The sequence below is a fragment of the Hyphopichia burtonii genome (genome assembly GCF_001661395.1).
Source record: "Hyphopichia burtonii NRRL Y-1933 unplaced genomic scaffold HYPBUscaffold_2, whole genome shotgun sequence".
Classification (NCBI taxonomy): domain Eukaryota; kingdom Fungi; phylum Ascomycota; class Pichiomycetes; order Serinales; family Debaryomycetaceae; genus Hyphopichia; species Hyphopichia burtonii.
The window spans coordinates 1,498,433-1,515,984 of record NW_017963729.1 but is presented as its reverse complement, the minus strand read 5'-3'; the positions used below and the strand labels follow the sequence as shown (position 1 = coordinate 1,515,984).

At 35.8% G+C, this 17,552-nt stretch overlaps 10 protein-coding genes across 10 annotated transcripts; 4 read left to right on the top strand and 6 right to left on the bottom strand.

Annotated features, from left to right (window-relative positions):
• Positions 1-368: 368 nt before the first annotated feature.
• On the top strand, positions 369-1,735 carry OCH1 (Och1p). The gene has a single exon (XM_020220912.1). It carries the CDS (start codon positions 543-545, stop codon positions 1,689-1,691), a length of 1,149 nt encoding a protein of 382 aa, XP_020078090.1. The 5' UTR covers positions 369-542; the 3' UTR covers positions 1,692-1,735.
• Positions 1,736-1,870: 135 nt separating this feature from the next.
• PNC1 (nicotinamidase) lies at positions 1,871-2,572 on the top strand (the record flags this gene model as incomplete). Its single annotated transcript, XM_020218477.1, has 1 exon — positions 1,871-2,572. The coding sequence occupies one exon, from the start codon at positions 1,871-1,873 to the stop codon at positions 2,570-2,572; it is 702 nt and encodes a 233-aa protein (XP_020078089.1).
• A 35-nt stretch (positions 2,573-2,607) lies between these two features.
• On the bottom strand, positions 2,608-3,477 carry ISY1 (Isy1p; the record flags this gene model as incomplete). The annotated part of the gene is made up of 1 exon (XM_020220911.1): positions 2,608-3,477. A coding segment is annotated over one exon (853 nt), but the record flags the coding sequence as incomplete, so codon positions are not given.
• Positions 3,478-3,581: 104 nt separating this feature from the next.
• Positions 3,582-5,768, bottom strand: ENP2 (ribosome biosynthesis protein). Its single transcript, XM_020219257.1, has one exon. The coding sequence runs from the start codon at positions 5,684-5,686 to the stop codon at positions 3,629-3,631; it is 2,058 nt and encodes a 685-aa protein (XP_020078087.1). The 5' UTR covers positions 5,687-5,768; the 3' UTR covers positions 3,582-3,628.
• Positions 5,769-5,824: 56 nt separating this feature from the next.
• On the bottom strand, positions 5,825-6,584 carry HYPBUDRAFT_152239 (uncharacterized protein). Its single transcript, XM_020220910.1, has one exon. It carries the CDS (start codon positions 6,578-6,580, stop codon positions 5,951-5,953), a length of 630 nt encoding a protein of 209 aa, XP_020078086.1. The 5' UTR covers positions 6,581-6,584; the 3' UTR covers positions 5,825-5,950.
• Positions 6,585-9,226: 2,642 nt separating this feature from the next.
• Positions 9,227-10,860, top strand: HYPBUDRAFT_193729 (uncharacterized protein). Its single transcript, XM_020222956.1, has one exon. It carries the CDS (start codon positions 9,556-9,558, stop codon positions 10,378-10,380), a length of 825 nt encoding a protein of 274 aa, XP_020078085.1. The 5' UTR covers positions 9,227-9,555; the 3' UTR covers positions 10,381-10,860.
• Positions 10,706-12,162, bottom strand: ARG4 (argininosuccinate lyase; the record flags this gene model as incomplete). The annotated part of the gene is made up of 1 exon (XM_020222715.1): positions 10,706-12,162. Exon 1 carries the CDS (start codon positions 12,101-12,103, stop codon positions 10,706-10,708), a length of 1,398 nt encoding a protein of 465 aa, XP_020078084.1. The 5' UTR covers positions 12,104-12,162.
• Positions 12,163-12,396: 234 nt separating this feature from the next.
• On the bottom strand, positions 12,397-14,055 carry DED81 (asparagine--tRNA ligase; the record flags this gene model as incomplete). The annotated part of the gene is made up of 1 exon (XM_020223481.1): positions 12,397-14,055. The coding sequence occupies one exon, from the start codon at positions 14,053-14,055 to the stop codon at positions 12,397-12,399; it is 1,659 nt and encodes a 552-aa protein (XP_020078083.1).
• A 468-nt stretch (positions 14,056-14,523) lies between these two features.
• HYPBUDRAFT_5077 (proline--tRNA ligase) lies at positions 14,524-16,578 on the top strand (the record flags this gene model as incomplete). The annotated part of the gene is made up of 1 exon (XM_020223480.1): positions 14,524-16,578. One exon carries the CDS (start codon positions 14,524-14,526, stop codon positions 16,576-16,578), a length of 2,055 nt encoding a protein of 684 aa, XP_020078082.1.
• A 124-nt stretch (positions 16,579-16,702) lies between these two features.
• HYPBUDRAFT_147533 (histidinol-phosphatase) lies at positions 16,703-17,548 on the bottom strand (the record flags this gene model as incomplete). The annotated part of the gene is made up of 1 exon (XM_020220063.1): positions 16,703-17,548. The coding sequence occupies one exon, from the start codon at positions 17,546-17,548 to the stop codon at positions 16,703-16,705; it is 846 nt and encodes a 281-aa protein (XP_020078081.1).
• Between the last annotated feature and the right edge of the window lie 4 nt (positions 17,549-17,552).

Below are 17,552 nucleotides of genomic sequence, written 5' to 3'. Positions count from 1 at the left end.
TTCTAGTTCTTTTTTATTTATTTGAAAGAGGACAGGAAAATTCAATTGTTATTCATAAGATTGGACGTTGGAATTAACCCAATTTGTTTGTTCAATTAATGAAATGCATCTTTAAAATGCAAGTGTAATATAGTTTTATTTATATAGTTTAATTATATATTATTATTTTATTATAAATAAGTGTAGCGCCTACTTATTACCTTAATGAGCTATAAGCTCATAAACCAACCTTTATCAATAAAGCCTAGTTTTCTTTGGCAAAAAACATTGATTGGTTTGTCGACATGATCCTCTTTTTTTTTTGTGAGTCCCGTTTTCGAAATTTTTTTCGATTCTCAATAGACTTCGTGTCTTATGATTTCAATTGAACGAAAGTGAATACAAGCATTCTTTCTTTCATCTATCGAGCTTAAGAGTTATCAAGGTTTGATAATATAAGAACGCGGCTTTGCATTTCCAATTTTGAATACTGTGATAAGCAAGAGTGCTTACCTTTTAACACCACCTATCTAAATATTCACAAATCGTCCTTGAGGTGAAAAATGGGAATAATAACAAGCAGGAAAGGCAGAGTTATAATCGCATTGATTGTTCTAGGGTATCTATTTCTTGTGTTTACCAGATCCTTTTCTCTCTCCCGATCTTCTTTAACCAAAACCGAATTTCAATCAAACCAATTACAACTTGAAAGTGAACTCGAAAAAGTTTCCAATTGGAAAACTACAGGATTTAAGTTTAACCCAAACCATAAAGCTTCTTTAGAACCGTTGTCTACGGTGCGACAACAATTATCATACCAATTTCCATATGAACCAAAGAAATCATTCCCTAAGAACATTTGGCAGACTTGGAAGGTTAAAGTTGGAGATGCCTCATTCCCTTCTAATTATAACAAATTTCAACAAACATGGGAAAATGTGAATGACGGATATAAGCACTACGTTTTACCTGATGAACAATGTCATGAACTTATCAATCATCTCTATGAGACCGTCCCAGATGTTGCTAAAGCTTATAATATCATGCCTCATAACATTTTGAAAGCAGATTTCTTTAGATATTTAATTTTATTTGCTAGAGGTGGGGTGTATTCCGATATTGATACTGTTTCACTTAAGCCAATTGATACTTGGCTATCTGCAAATGAAACTTTATACGATAAGCCAAATAATGCTGGTCTTGTTATTGGGATTGAAGCTGATCCTGATAGACCTGATTGGGCCGACTGGTATGCTAAACGAATCCAATTTTGTCAATGGACTATTCAAGCTAAGAAAGGTCATCCAATGTTAAGAGAATTAATTGCAAAGATTACAGAGTTGACCTTAGAAAGGGAATCGAAAGGCCAATTACGTAAGGTCTTGGGTAAAGACGAAGGCGGTGATATAATGAACTGGACTGGTCCAGGTATTTTCACCGACTATGTCTTCCTTTACATGAATATGATTTTGCAACCAGCTGAAAATTATGAAAACAAAAAGTTCGACGAGATAATCTCCTGGAAAACTTTCACCGGTATGACAATGCCAATTGGCATTGACGATGTCTTGGTCTTGCCAATAACGTCGTTTAGTCCTAACGTTGGGCATATGGGCTCCAAGTCTTCCAATGATCCTATGGCTTATGTCGATCACCGTTTTCTGGGATCCTGGAAAAACGACGTTACAGATCCCGACAACAGAGAAATATAATACCTTTTTTATGTACTTTTGTAATATAATTCAATCTACCGTGTCTCTTTGTAAAAAGTTCAGTGAAAAATTGGTTTAAAATGACCTTATCGCATCAAGTCATTAAAAAAAAATTAGGTCAGAATATCTTAATACCCAGTCGAAAAAGCTCATCCCATAGCTGTTTACTGCTTTGAACAATGACTAGAAAAACTGCATTGGTCGTTGTTGACTTACAAGAGGACTTTTTACCATCTCAAGGCTCGTTAGCAGTGGCAGAAGGAAGGTCCATCATTCCTTTGATAAATGATCTTTTGGACACTCAAAAATATAAATGGAATGCTATATTTGCAACCCAAGACTGGCATCCAGCCAATCATTGCTCATTTGCTTCCCAACATGGAGTTGAACCGTTTAGTGAATTAGCCTTTGAGCATCCAACTGGCGAGAAAGACGAACATGGGAATATAAAAACTCAAAAGCAAGTTGTTTGGCCCGATCATTGTATCCAGAATTCATTGGGTGCCTCGATTGATCCGCTGTTTTTAGGACTTTTCAATCAAATTGATCCAAATATTCCGAGATTTGTTGTGAGAAAAGGCTATTTACAAGACCGTGAATACTATTCATGCTTCAAAGACTCGTGGAAGTTACATAAGACTGAAATAGAAGATCAATTAAAAAATCTCTCGATTACTGATGTTGTTTTCGTGGGGATTGCTTATGATTATTGTGTGCTAAACTCTGCCATCGATTGTCTGGCTTCTGGCTTTAATACCTACGTTTTGAAAGATTATACTAAGAGTGTTAGTCCCGAGAATATCAATAAAACTGATTTATCTTATACTGAAGGTGGGGTCAAAATTATAAGCGTAAATGACCTTAAGAATTTACTCGAATAAGTGTTTTATATTTTTACTTAAGTTATTATGAATTTCATGCTTCTAATGCAAGTTACTTTTTAATTCCAAGTCTTTCCATGAGCTCTTGTTTCTTCTTATCAACTAACCATTTAGATACCTTCTCATTAGTGGGTAAATTGTCGAAATCAATTGTCAGATATTTGGGTTCTTGGTCTGTACTCAGTTTCTGTATTTGTCTCTTCACCTTTCTTTCAAACTCGAGTAAATCATCATCTCGATCAACAGACTTTAAGGGCCTACTGTTCAAAGGTCGAATTGGATCGACAATTGTTTTCCCTAAAGCTTCATTGACTTCGTTTATTATATCATCTGCAGTTGGAATACTATATTCCGTATTTTTACCACGTTCATCATAAAAACCATAATAATCAGACGTTATCCGACTTGACCTTTCCTTCAATATTCTCTTCTCTTCTGAAGCTTTGTCCTTCTTCGATTCTTGAGCTTTTCTTTGTAAGCTTCGAGCTTGTAGCACATCTTTAACATCAGGCAAGTCCCTTGCTCGACCAAAGTATCTATACCCGTTCACTTCAATCCCAGTTTTTGATGCCGTTATATTGTTGTGAAAAGTTGAATAGTCAGGTCCTCCCAAACTGACTATATGATATTCCCATGCCCTTTTCTCCCGAAAATGTTTATTTACTTCATCATTTATGTCTCTTATTTGATAATCATTCAAGTCGGGGTTATTGAGTCGGGTAAGTTTAACTGATATTTCCGTTATTAAAGTACTTCTCCATTTTTCAGCTTGAGGTAATGATTTGACCAGTTGAACATTCCGTGGTCTTAAATTGGGATTTGACTGTAAAACTCCAGCTTCTTCATCTTTAAGTGCCTGGTACCTATGCAACACTGACTGGGATTTCTCTTTATTCCTTGACATGGTATTTGCAATTATAACCAGTGTCTAACTATGGTGAAGTCTCTATAAACGTTATCAAATATTGGTGGATGAGGTCGTGCTTGGTACGATTTTTTTGTAGTATACAAAATTCTTATTACATTATGACTATAAATCTATATATAAAAGTTAATTTACATACCACGGAAGGCATTTCTAGATGCTCTTCTACGGCCATCGTATCGTTGTTTGGTTCTTCCCTTATTTGCGGCTGCTTCTGGATCTTCTTCTTGATCATGATCTGATTTGAATTTAACTTGTTTCTTTGGTTGTTTTTTAGGAACAAAAGTAAGTTCAGCTTCACCTCTAGCATGACGACGTAATCTGGCATCATTTTTATCATATGCCTTATCTTTGGCGATTTTATTAATCTTTTTAACTTGAGAGTCAAACGATTGGGTAGATTTTTCTTCTGGGTTAGTATTTGCTTTAACTTCTTTCATTTCATTCATAAATCGATTAGTTTCCGCTTGGGCTTCTTTTCTACGACGTAATTTTTCCATTTCTTTTTGAATCTTTTCCTTATTTTGTTCTCTAGTTTCTTCATCTTCAGATGAAGATTCGTCGCTTTCTGAATCATCATTTTCATCTTGTGATCCTTTCAATCTATCTTCATCTGATTCTTCAGCAGCAGTCAAACCACGAGTTTTAGTAATATCTTTTTCGGCCTTGACAGGGTTAAGTTGTTTATATTCATGAGATTGTTCATCAACAGCGAATTCTGGGTTTTCAAACAATTCTTTGAAACGGTCATCATTGATAACAGTTTCTGCATTATTAGTTCCTTGTCTTTCCTGTAATCTTGAAGCCAAATCTTTATTAACCTTAATTTTAGTATTAGAAACAGCACCAGTAGATCTGATCCTTGACTCTCTTTCTTTTTCAATCTTCTTTCTAATTTCACGATCTCTTTGGTCTCTATAGGAATTAGGATTAGCAATTAAGTTAACCTTATCGAATAATTCAGTATCAATAAAGAAACCATGCATATATGAACGTAAAACTTTAGTACCGATCAAGTGAGTTAAGTTCAACTTACCAACTTCATCTCTTGTGATAAATCTGTAATTAGAGTATACAGAATCAGATGGTTTTTCTTCCATTTCTTCTGTAACATTATCTAAGAATGAGCACCATTTTGGTGCTGGGCCTAAATTAGGAATATAATAAGTATGCATAGGTATACCTTCATTTGCCATAAAGAACATACCAGAGTCTTTAACATATGCAACATCATTAATGTCAACACTTGGTTCCATTGAAGCAAATGCTTTACCATCATTACGATCCCAAATCTTGGCAATTCTTTTATCACTGGTTAAGATTTTATCTGAATCAGAAGAGTTTTCATCTAACCATATAATTTTCTTTATTTCAAATCCATATCCTTGATCCTTAACTATAGAAGGGGTGGAAGCTCTTAAATCGTAGATTAGTGATTGTCCACTAGAAGTCCCACATGCGAAATTTAAACCATCGTTTCTGAATTTAGTAGTAGTAACTTGAGTTGGTTCACTAAGTTGATCAGCAACAAATAATTTAGCTGCTCTTTGTCTACTTCTTGGATCCCAAAATTCAACGGTACCGTCTTCAAGACCGGCGCATAGTAAACCGTGAACGGGGTTTAAATCTACTGAGTTGACACCCTGATCAGTATCAAGAATGTAAGGATTCAAAAATCTACCTTGATCCAAATTTAATCTGTATAATTCATTACCTGATGCACCAACCACTAAATCACAATTTACAGGGTTATATGTCATATCTCTACCAAACTTTGGGATTCTTGTTCTATAATGAATACCTCCTCTGGTTTGAAACTCTATTGATCTGTCATTTTGTAAATGAATCGACTTAGTCCAATCATTAGACAATATTAAAAAATCAACATTTTCACAATCGGTATGTCTATCAAACTTTAAAGATAAATTTGCAAAATCATAAACGTGCATCTGTGGTTTATAAGTACCAGTGGCGATAGCGTATTGTCCATCTGGAGTCACTTTTATTCTATTAGAAGCTTCACTAAATTCAAAATCCTGGATTAATTCTATACGATTTTGATAGTCAATATCATTCTTCAAAGCTCTCTTTCTCTTTTTAGCAATCCAATCTGGTAATGATCTGGAAACATTGGTACCAGCAACCTGGTACACAGAAACGTTACCTGCTGATGTCGATTTAAGAACCATTTGTGCTGACGTATAAGGAGTAACAGCTCTCTAGTAATCTTCTTTTATCATTTTGAAGATGATGCCTCTTCGAAAGCCTGCACACAAACAAGTAAAAAAAAAAAAAAAAAAAAAAAAAATTTAAGAGAAAGAATTCTACCTGCACACAGTCTCTACACTATAACTAATTACTATAACAAAAGCATATAACAAAAGCATATAACAAAAGATTGACAGAAAATATAGAAAAGATGGGCATCAGGGGGATATAACAGAAAGAGATACTCAGTTGAAAGAATCATTTTCAAAGTCATCGACATGAACACTTTGCTTTCTAGCTGAATTGACGATATAATGCTTTCGTTCGGGAGATCGAGGTAGGTTTGAAGATGTCTCAAGACTCACTTGCTCATTTGCAGCCCACGGTTTACGACCGAGTAATCCACAATTATACAAGTATTCATATTCAGATTTAGCAATGGTTGAGTAAGAAACAACATCCACATGTTTCAAGTCTAGGAATATACGAAGAGCATCAAGACTAGCTTTTCCATCACTAAAGGTGGATACGAAAGCTTCCAATCCACTTTTGACAAGAGTATCACCAATGATTTCATGACTGTTGGACACTAAGTAATCAAATAGTTTTTCGAACATCGGGCACCAAGTGATATCGGTAAAGCAAACGTCATGAGCAAAGTTAATTAAACTCAACCAAAACAATGAATTATCTGAAGATAAGTGTAGGACTTTATTGATAATTTTGTAAACGTAAGTTTCTGTGGCAGCACAGATTAAATTATGGGAGTCTAATTGAGTAATGAAAAATAAGGTTGGACATAATGAAGAAAATGTTAAATTGATAAGGTTGAAAACCAATTTTTGATTAATATCATTTGATGAATAGCTATTCATAAGCAATAATGCTTGGAATTCATCGTCGATACATTCTGAAAGCAAATAAAGATTAGCTGGTAGGCATTCAAGTAGTATTTGGAAATTTTCGCTTTTATCGTATACTGAAGATTCAGTATCTTGAAAAAAATAATTGGGCTTTGGTAAAGGTGGTAATTTAAAAAGTTTGAAATTATTAACGATGATTTCTGGGAACACAAAGGGATCAGGAAAATATTTGGATGAATTCTTAACGACAAAGAAGTTTATACTCAAATATAAGGCTGATAATGATAATTTAGTATTTATTTTATTAAACTCACCATAAATTTCAGTTTTAGAATTATTTTTTAAATTCTTACTCAAAATGACCAAGGAGGATTTCATGAGAGTACAAACCAGATTATTTTCCAAATAATTTAAAGATTCGTTTTGGTCGATTATATCAAGAAGGACCGTAAATGCCTTCATGTAAGACTTTGCATCTGGTTGCATAACCGACGGGAAGGAGTCCTGATAATGCACTTGATCCTTGGCAATTACCTTCAACCCAGAGGCTAAAGCATCGTTTAGCCCAAAAGCAGCAAGAGGCCTAATCAATTTTCCAAAGATAGAAAGAGCCTGCGTTATCATTTTTCCATCCATTGGCGAAATAGATAAACTGTGTTGGAAAATATCAGATATCCGACCCAACTTATCCAAAGACATCAAGACCGATAATTGGAGTTTGCCATTATCGGAAATTTGTAACAACATTGCGATTGTCTTGAGAACTTTCGCAACCCAATCACTATTCACTTGAATACTGGATTCCTTGGATGGTTGGCGTTGTTGTGCAAACAAAAGACTAAACAGTTCAACCTTGCCAACAAGGTCTTCCAATTCCAAAGCAAACTCATAAGCATGGCTTGCTTCATTTTTCATAATTTCAAGAAAGCCATAACAAGTGTCCATAATTGGCTGGTTCAATTCAACCGTGGTTCCATCAAGATAACCAAGATACACCATATCGGCGACACTACTAATGGGAGATTCTTTGCCTCTGGAGCCCCCAACCGGAAGAATCTGTGGCAAGACGCCGGATAATTTACCGGAGTCTGCAAAGAATCCTTTGATTCTTTGCTGGGATAAAGGATTAATAAGGTGAAACCAGAAGACACAAGAAAGATTATAGGTCAAGCGCTGAATACACGCATCGTCACATTTCTTTCCCTCGGATAACTGCTTTTCAATTGAAATCAATAGTACTTCGACTATTGGACAACCAACTGAAGCTTCCATCTGCGAGTAATAGCTTTCCAATGCATGAGGATACTTATTCAACTCCAACACTATCGAGGCGTAAACCCTACTTACTTGAGCCTCAGTGTCCACGAGCTCCTCTGGCGATAACCGTGCTAGAGCATCGCTGTTACTCTTCAAAGCAGCAATACTCTCCTGGAATTCTGAACTGGCCATACTGAACAATCTCCTTACCAACTGTACACGAGCCAATGATTCACTGGGGGATGTTTGGACAAACCTTAGGATCTTTCCCTTTGACCTAACCAATTGCAAGGACTAACCGCTCTAGTAAATCTGCAAGAACCCCCTGGTAAAGTTTGAAGTGTATCTCGCTTCACCACTTTTTCAGTCTCAGGATTACCAGAGATTGTGCGTGTTTGCAACTATTTTCTCAGAGTAAAATTGTGTACTTCACACTGCGAAGATTAATCTCCGGGCATAATCAGTGGGAGGTTGCAAAAAAACCCCATCAGAGCACCAGAACTTGTATAATCACCAAGAACAAAGCAGTGGAACGCCGCCAGCACGGCAAACACCCCGAACACCCATCGAGACATGTAATGAGAAATACCGTCGGCTAATTAGTCAAAGTACAGGAACGTAGGCTAATGTAAATTATGGTTAGGGATGGTGGAATCAGGGTAAGGGGACGCGGGAATGGCAAACTCCTTTTGGGCAAGAGGATGAAGAGAGAATGGTGGTTCTACGGTTCTACTGGCTGTGAAATGATGTGCAACCACTGGTCGCTAGTCTATGTACACGATCGTCCAAGTAGCGTGATAGAACCATAGAACAAGAGTCAAGGCTGCCGAAAAAAGTTATGGATTTTCAGTGCTTCCTTTAATATGGCGGAAGGAATTGCCGGAAGCAACCACCAAGGAAACCAGAACATATGGAATGATTCAAACAAAAATCTCGCAAGGTTAGTTGGGCATACCGGACCCAGGTGGAGTAGCTGCCCCCATAGGTGACCACTAATAAAGTCTGATTTTTTATTTTTATAAATTTTTTTTTTTTTGGTATGATTTTTTTTTTTTTAAGTTTGTCTTTCATGCTCCGACACTGGTTGATCTCCAAAGCCTTGATCTGCAATATGACTAGACCCCCAGTGACAAGGCTAGAGGCAAACTAAAAGTATTTGAAGCGAGTTCCCAACGCACATACGTTAGCCTGCGTCAGGTAACATTGCATTCTCGCAGGGAGTCTAATTTCAACTTTAAACTTAAGCTACTGGCACTGGGAAACCCTTTGGTTTCGAACTATTGGAATCCAGACTGTCGACAACGCATGAATACATTTATTATCCAGATCTCTGGAACAATACAAAAGAAATCCCATCAACTTGGGAGTGGTACCCACTCTCGGCTCACGTGAGCTGGTCTGTTGATAAGCTTCAGCTGCACTATTTGAGTTCAACTGGTCCTGTATTTTTCAATCTTGCTTTATTATTTTCTGTCCATTCTATGCTAGGGTTCTCCACGACGTTCGCCTTGTAATTGTCGGTTTCTGTACTTTTAAGTCTGTCAGTATTCGATTAAAAATAAAACAATCTTTGCCCTGGTAGATTAAGCTGTTTCTTTCTTTTTATTTTTCATGATTTTTTTTGTTCTTTATTTTTATATTAAGACAGCTTATGAGATCAAAACTATATAAAGAAGTAGTTTTCCATTTTGATACTTTTGTATTAGATTGAGTATTTTGAATAAGACAAGATGCTTAACTACAATTACTCATTTGAAAAGGCCAAAGCAAAGTCCAAGGATTCCAAGTCTTCCGATACTCCCCCAGCATCTCCAACAATACGCCATTCTGCTAGTTTTGATCGGAGTCACAGAAGGTCGAATTCCATTTCTTATCGATCCAGAGGAATGCTAGGGCCCAAGGAACATTACTTTCAACGCGATTCTATCGATACTCTTGGAAGTAGGCATAGTTTATTTTCCAACCAGTCGGAACCAGACTCTCCCATTACCTTGGAGAAGATTGGCACCCAGGCTCCAGAACCATTCATTGATTTGAATATAATTAACGTCGAAAGCGAAAAGTTTCGCCGTAGTCGACAAGCCAGTACCGGGTCTGCATTATCATACCGTTTGGACGGCATGTCTAGAAGTAACGAAAAGAATATACCAAGAGGCTATTCCAAATCATCAATGGATGGTGGGCCAAGCCCCCAGCTTTGCAAACACCACCACAAGCACAGTTTTTCGCAACCACCAGGCTTCCTAGAGGTTGATTTGAAGGAATTTCTCGAGAATGAAGATGAAGAGGAGGGATCAATTGCAAGCATGGACGAGCATGAAAATCCCTTTGATCTGGAGGCTCTTGAAGAACACTACATGTTCAACGAGCTGGATATCATGCTACCTGCTTCATCGAATGATTTGCTACTAAAGTATCAGAGTCAACAACAGTATGAAGACCCCAACATGACCTCTGATGGTGATAAGAAGAGAAGTAAATCTAGATCATACTTGGGAATGATTCGCCGGGGCAGTTTTTTAAAAAATAAAGACTGGGCTAAAAAGGATAATTGATAAATAAATATTTATAGAAGCTTATTCCAACAATGAAAGTATTTATCGTAAATGAACAAACCAAGAGAAGGATTCTGAATAGTCGGGGGTTTCTTTGAGTGACTTTTGTCTCCTTTGTAATTGGAGTTTATTTAGAGCGATTTTAGAGTGCATACATCATGAGCTAATTATTTAAGAGTGTATGTGGACGATACAGAGTGTATGTGGACGATACAGAGTGTATGGTGACGATATAGAGTGTATGTAATTGAAGGTATCTGCATAGGCAAACCCTTTATTAAAAGGTTATTTTTCTTTTTTTTTTTTTTTTTCTTTTTCTTTCTTTTCAATTTAATTGAGAAGATAAGTTTTCCAATTGATTTCTGATGGCCGATTTGGCAGTACCACCAATGGCAGTTCTTCTTTCCACGCTGACTTCGAAATTGAACACGTCTTTAACATCTTCATCAAATCTTGAATCGATTTTTTGTAATTGTTCAAAAGATAATTGATCGATACCGGATAACTTTAATTCTTCAGAAGTTCTTACGCATTCACCAGAGATATGATGAGTTTCTCTGAATGGAACTCCTTTTCTAACCAAATAATCAGCTAAATCAGTAGCTAACATATCCATTGTTAATGCTCCTTGCATTTTTTCTTTATTAATTGATAATGTAGAAATTACCCCAGTAGCAATTAATACGGAATGCTCAACAGTAGTTAAAGCATCAAATAATGGTTCTTTATCTTCTTGCATATCTTTATTATAAGTTGATGGAATTGATTTGATGGACATCAAAAAACCTGATAACGAACCGAAAACACGTCCAGATTTACCTCTTAATAATTCTAAGGAGTCAGGATTCTTTTTTTGAGGCATAAGAGAAGAACCAGTTGAATAAGCATCAGCTAATTGAATAAAGCCAAATTCTGCAGTTGAATAAATAATTAAATCTTCCGCAAAACGAGAAATATGATTCATAAATAAGGTTGACCAGAATAATGTTTCAACAACAAAATCACGATCGGATACCGCAGTTAATGAGTTACCTATGACTGAATTGAATCCCAATCCTTTTGCTAAAAATTCACGATCAATACCATATGGATGTCCTGCTAATGCACCTGCTCCTAATGGTGATTGATTAACTCTTTCTAAAATTTGTTTCAATCTCTTGTAATCTTCGGTGAAATAAGTAGCATATGATGATAACCAATGAGACCATCTAATTGGTTGTGCTCTTTGTAAATGAGTATAACCTGGCATCAAAACATCGATTTCTCTTTCTGCTCTTTTCAAAATAGTACTAATAAATCCCCCTAAAAATTCTAATAATTTACTTAAATTATCACGAACATATATTCTCATATCACAAGCAACTTGATCATTTCTAGATCTACCAGTGTGGACCTTACCGGCAATATGTTTACCAATGATTTCTCCCAATCTTCTCTCATTAGCAGTATGAATATCTTCATCACCGGGTTTTTCGATAAATTTACCCGATTCCCATTCTTTATGAATAACATCTAAACCTTGATGAATTGAGCTCAATTCTTCTTGGGTGATCAAACCAATCTTATTTAATCCTTCAGTATAAACTTTAGTACCGTTTAAATCGGCTTGGTACATTCTTTGATCATATGGAAGTGATGCATTATATAAATCCATTAATGGGTCAGTGGCTCCAGTGAATCTACCACCCCATAATTTACTTTCAACCGGTTGATCAGCACTCATTTCTTATTATTTATTATTGATTTGCAATCTTCTATTAATGGTTATTTGCAACTAAACCTGAACTTGTAAGTGAAAAAAATGCCACTTTATATTGGAGTTTCAATCGCTCTTGATTTCCCAGGTTAGTCATAATTTTTTTTTTTCAAAAATTTTTCACCATTTCGTCGAGGTTTGTGTAAGGGTTTTTGTTCAAATCGCCTACTCATTTTCAGACTGCAAAATTACTTCTAAGCAAACGGTTGATACAAAATTAATAAATAGATGATATTAGATTAAAGATATATATACGTTAACTAAGGTTTACATCTACCGGTGAACCTTGGGTATAAGGAACAATCTCTAACAGTAAATCTATCACATAACCAGGCTAAGATTCTTTCAGTACCCAAACCGTAACCCCCATGAGGAGAGCTACCGTATTTAGATTGGTCAGCTAACCAATAATAATCTTTCAAATCAAGACCTTCCTTTTTAATGGCAGCAACCAATTCATCGTGATTATCAATTCTCATAGAACCACCGGTAATTTCACCAACGTTTGGCATTAAAACATCAACTGATTCAGTAACTCTTGGATCATCAGCACATTTTTTCATGTAGAAAGCTTTAATTTCAACTGGGAAACGAGTTAATAAAATTGGTTTACCAATAATATCAGTCATTTTACGTTCAGCAGCTTCAGCGATATCATCACCGAATTTAAAAGCTTCACCATCTTCATTTGGAATACCATGTTCGTTTAACCAATCTAAAGCATGAATGTATTGCATTCTTAAGAAAGGCATTTCAGGAACAACGAAGTTTGGGTTTAATTGTTTAATTAAAGGACCAGCAACTGGATCTTCAACCACTTGTTTAATAACATAAGTATAAAGACGTTCTAAATGGTTTAATAAATCATCAAATGTTATAAAAGCTAATTCTGATTCAATATGAGTAAATTCAGATAAATGTCTTCTGGTATGAGATTTTTCAGCACGGAAAGATTCTTGAACGCAATAAACGTCACCTAAAGCTGGTAAACAAGTTTCCAAGTATAATTGGGAAGATTGAGTTAAAAATGCTTCTTGACCGTAATAATCTAATTTGAATAAAGTAGAACCACCTTCAACTTGAGTTTGAACCATACATGGAGGAGTAACTTCGGTAAGACCTTCATCAGCGAAAAATTTTCTAATTGAAGACATTAAAGCAGCTCTAACTTTGAAAACAGCAGATAAGGTTTCACCTCTTAAAGTTAAATGACGTTGATCTAATAATAAAGAAGGATCAGCATTTTCTTGAACTTTATTAGTAAAAGCTTCTTCACCACTTGGAGCTAAACCAATAACTTCATAATAATCAGCAACTAATTCAACGCCACCTGGAGCAGATTTACCTTCCGGTAATTTATTAATAACCCCTTTTATAAGAACAGTGGATTCTAAAGTTAATTCTTGAGTAATTCTAGCTTTTGCTAAATCTCCAGTTAAAACAGCTTGTAAAAATCCACTACCGTCTCTTAAAGTGATAAAAGCTAAACCTTTTTGTGATCTAAAACGATGAACCCATCCTTGAACTACAACTCTGGTTTGTAAGTTATCTTGAACTGATCTCAATTTAATCTTTTTAGCTTGTGGTAATGATTTATCTTCTTCAATTTTAATCAAATCTAACTCGGCTAATTTTTTAGCATTTTCTTCTTCTTTCTTCTTTTGTTCTTCTTGTAATTTGATTTGTTTTTCTTGTTTTTTCTTCAATCCTTCAGCTCCCTTTTTGGCCTTCTTTAAAGCAGATGCTGATATTTCAGAATATCCATATTCTTCGGATTCTTCTAATTGTTTGTAAATCATCACCTTAGCTTCCGGTTGCACATATAAGGCATATGCAGGGCTTTGAAATGGTTGGCTTTCGGTACCTGCTACATCGGCACCGTCAACACCAGACTTCTCGTTGACGTAGACTTGAGACATTATTTCGTCAGATATTTGGCTTCTGTTCGTTGATTACAATAATTTTTCACCAACTCTTATAGGATCTCTTTTTTTTTTTTTGTCCATATGACTCTTCGCAGAGGTTAATTTGTGACTCAATACCGCGAAATGCGCTGTTGATTCCGCTCGTGCTGACGTTTACCCTCTGTCTCCTCACAAAACTCCTAGTTGGCGTGAATATCCGGGCACGAGGCCCAATTTCCACACCCGTACCGCCAACCTGTAAAAACCGGGAAGCTCCAGATATTTACAGGTTGGCGGTCTTTATCAAATTTTTTATTGAGCGCTCGTAGATTCGGTTAGTTCGAGTGAAAAAAATGAAAAAAAATACTGGCATAAAGGATTTATGAGTGTTACCACTTACTGATTTTCTTTGATTGACCATAGAAGTGGAGCTCGTTGAAGTTCGATTGCACGTATAGTTGAAGGGATATAACACAGAGAAGAATGGCTTTAGAGCAATCATTAGCAGCGTTATCTTTGGCTACTGTCAGTAGCGAAAATGCTATTCCAACTAAGACATTAGTTTTCAAGCCAAAAACTGCTAAAACTGCAACCCCAGTTCCAGTTGTTGTATTTGCATTACAATCTACACAAACCCCTTCGCCAGTTATTGCTAAGGCGGCTGGTGTCAAGGAGCCAAGATTAGCCAGAGATGATTTGGTTCAAGAATTTTTCACGACTTCCACTAAAGAAGTTTCTCTTGCAAACCTTCATAAAGACTTAGCAGGTAAAATCAAGATTTTAATTGATGAAAATATTTCCAAAGCCGATGAAAACACCGTGTTAGAATTATCCACTGAATCTTCTAAAGCTAGTTTATCAGCTAGAAATGTTAATGCATATTTAGAATCAACTGGTATTGAAGTGATTCCAGTTGATTTCACTGTTGAAGCCACTGTTCCAACTCCTGCTCCAGTTGATAAGTCTAAAAAACTTGCATTGAAAAAGGAAAAAGATGCTGCTAAATTAGAAGATGCTAAATTGGTTGGTATCACTGTTGATAAAACCAAAGATTTTTCTTCTTGGTATTCTCAAATTGTTGTTAAAAGTGAATTATTGGATTATTATGATGTTTCGGGTTGTTATATCTTAAGACCAAACTCTTATGCCGTTTGGGAAGAAATTCAAGATTGGTTTAACGCTCGTATAAAAAAAATGGGGGTTAAAAATTGTTACTTCCCAATGTTTGTTTCTTCAAGAGTTTTGGAAAAGGAAAAAGATCACATTGAGGGTTTTGCTCCAGAAGTCGCTTGGGTCACTCGTGCTGGTTCTTCTGATTTGGAAGAACCTGTTGCTATTAGACCAACTTCTGAAACTGTCATGTATCCATATTATGCTAAATGGATTAGATCTCATAGAGATTTACCTTTAAAATTACACCAATGGAATTCGGTTGTTAGATGGGAATTTAAACATCCTCAACCTTTCTTAAGAACTCGAGAATTCTTATGGCAAGAAGGTCATACTGTTCATTTAACTAGAGAAGCCGCTGAAGAAGAAGTCAGTCAAATTTTAGATTTATACGCAGGGATTTATGAAGAATTATTAGCTGTTCCAGTTGTTAAAGGTAAAAAAACTGAAAATGAAAAATTCGCTGGTGGGGATTATACTACCACCGTTGAAGGTTTTATTGCCGCTACTGGTAGAGGTATTCAAGGTGCTACTTCTCATCATTTAGGTACTAACTTCTCTAAAATGTTTGATATCTCGGTTGAAAATCCAGAAGGCTCTGATAAACCAAGAATCTTGACTCACCAAAACTCTTGGGGTTTATCCACTCGTGTCATTGGTGTAATGGTTATGACTCACTCTGATAATAAAGGTTTGGTCTTACCTCCTCGTGTTGCACAAAATCAAGTGGTTGTTGTTCCAGTCGGTATAACTGCTAAGACTACTGACGCTGAAAGAAAAGAAATCAACGATGGTGCCGCTGAAATTGAAAAAAGATTGAAAGATGCTGAAGTTAGAGCATTTGGTGATTATAGAGCTAATTATACCCCAGGTTGGAAATATGCCGAATGGGAATTAAAAGGTGTCCCATTACGTATCGAGTTTGGTCCAAAAGATTTACAAAATGGTCAAGCTGTTGCTGTTAGACGTGATGATAACTCTAAATACACTGTTAAATTAAGTGAATTAGAAACTAGAATTCCAGAAATCTTACAAGAAATGCAAGTTGGTTTATTAGAAAAAGCTCGTAAAGATTTTGATTCTCATCGTGTTGTTGTTGATGAATGGAAAGATTTTGTTCCAACTCTTAATGCTAAAAATGTCATCCTTTCTCCATGGTGTGGAGATGGTGATTGTGAAGATGATATTAAAGACTCTTCTGCTAAAAAAGATGATGGTGAAGACGAAGAAGTTGATGAAAAGGCACCTTCCATGGGTGCCAAATCCTTATGTATTCCATTTGAACAACCAACCTTAAAATCTGGTCAAAAATGTGTTAAGTGTGATAGAGCTGCTCAAGTTTACTGTATGTTCGGTAGATCTTATTAGGTTATTTATTAGGTAGGTGTTTTTTTTTGTGATTGTTGGTTGATGTTTACCATTTACGATATTTAGATTTTGTTGATAGTTGATAATTTGATAATACATATTTAAATTTAATAAAAGTGTAATTTTATGGCAAATTTTCATATTGCTGCCAAAAGTTAGATTTCTCAAATTCGTCTATAGAAATCAGCTTTACTACTGTCCTTCCTTTGTCTAAATCTAAATAGTAAATGTCCAGTAGCTTTAACTCATTAACTACATAATCACGAACTTTATGGAAGTTTAATCCAACTTGTTTAAGTCCATGAGAATCATCCGAAAGACAAAAACGGCCACCATTGCCTTTGATTATTAAACTGATATCCTTTTTAGGATACGGTGAATCCCACCCCTTTCTAATTGCAGCGGAATTGAGTTCAAATAAAGCACCATAATTTACTGCAAATTTTATATTCTTTACAATGCCTTCCCAAACCTCAGGCCAGTCTTTTTCAAGATTTATATCACGAATCTTTATACCGGTGGTTGGATCAATTTCATCTTTTGGTTCAAATAAGCGAATTAAATCGAAATGCCCAATCACATTAGGTTTTAATCTACTTATCACTTCGAATTGTAAATCAAAATAGTCTTTATATAACCCTCTTGCTGTTTTATCCTTTGATTGATCCCTAGCTTCAAGCCAAAGTTCAGCAGAAAAATCAATTGGTATTTTATGAAGATAGTGAACTGACCCCACTGTCATATTTATTGGATACTGGCTAAGTATTTCATCGCTGAAAGAGATATGTTCGTCATCTAAACCCTCAATTTCAAATCCAACGAGTAGCTTGACTCCACTTTTACTATTATATTCTTTTTGCACTCGGGTAGCATGTTCAATGTAGTTCCGAAAGTTTTGTAGCAAGTCCTCTTTCTTATAACCCTTTTCAATCTCTTCTGGGTATAAAAAATCGTTTGACAACCGGGGCATGTGT

Coding starts and splice junctions, on each gene's coding strand:
- OCH1 (XM_020220912.1), top strand. CDS start 543: ATGGGAATAATAACAAGCAGGAAAGGCAGAGTTATAATCGCATTGATT.
- ENP2 (XM_020219257.1), bottom strand. CDS start 5,686: ATGGTTCTTAAATCGACATCAGCAGGTAACGTTTCTGTGTACCAGGTT.
- HYPBUDRAFT_152239 (XM_020220910.1), bottom strand. CDS start 6,580: ATGAATAGCTATTCATCAAATGATATTAATCAAAAATTGGTTTTCAAC.
- HYPBUDRAFT_193729 (XM_020222956.1), top strand. CDS start 9,556: ATGCTTAACTACAATTACTCATTTGAAAAGGCCAAAGCAAAGTCCAAG.